The sequence below is a fragment of the Fulmarus glacialis genome, unplaced genomic scaffold, assembly GCF_000690835.1.
Source record: "Fulmarus glacialis isolate BGI_N327 unplaced genomic scaffold, ASM69083v1 scaffold42807, whole genome shotgun sequence".
NCBI lineage: Eukaryota > Metazoa > Chordata > Aves > Procellariiformes > Procellariidae > Fulmarus > Fulmarus glacialis.
In genome coordinates this window covers 1,600-1,921 of record NW_009222109.1, presented here as the reverse complement: position 1 = coordinate 1,921, position 322 = coordinate 1,600, and the positions used below count along the sequence as shown (strand labels likewise).

At 66.5% G+C, this 322-nt stretch overlaps 1 protein-coding gene across 1 annotated transcript in view; it reads right to left on the bottom strand.

Annotated features, from left to right (window-relative positions):
- Window positions 1-6: 6 nt before the first annotated feature.
- PCDH10 (protocadherin 10) overlaps window positions 7-322 on the bottom strand; it is a gene marked incomplete at both ends in the record, with an annotated part of 1,910 nt that continues 1,594 nt past the window's right edge. The window contains one exon of the mRNA XM_009581340.1: window positions 7-298. Coding sequence (XP_009579635.1) covers window positions 7-298 — 292 coding nt within the window. The remainder of the gene's footprint in view (window positions 299-322) is intronic.

Sequence of the window (322 nt, the reverse complement as noted above, 5' to 3'; positions counted from 1 at the left end):
GACAAGGAGGTAGAGGGTGAGTGGGGAGGATGAGGAGGCCTCTGGGGGGAGGCTGAACTCGCTGAAGTCGGAGAGAGTCTGAGGCATGGTCTCCACCACTGAAAGCAGGAGGGACACGGTGGCAGAGAGGGCTGGCTGCCCACCATCCCGCACCTGCACCACCAGCCGCTGCCGGGTTGCATCCTGCTCCAGAAAGGAGCGGAGGGTGCGCAGCTCGCCCGTGTCTGGTGCCACGCTGAAGAGGGTGAAGTCAGTGGCCTGGAGGAGCTGGTAGGAGAGGCGGGAGGTTAGGCCCCCGGCCGGCGCCACCGACGCCACAGTG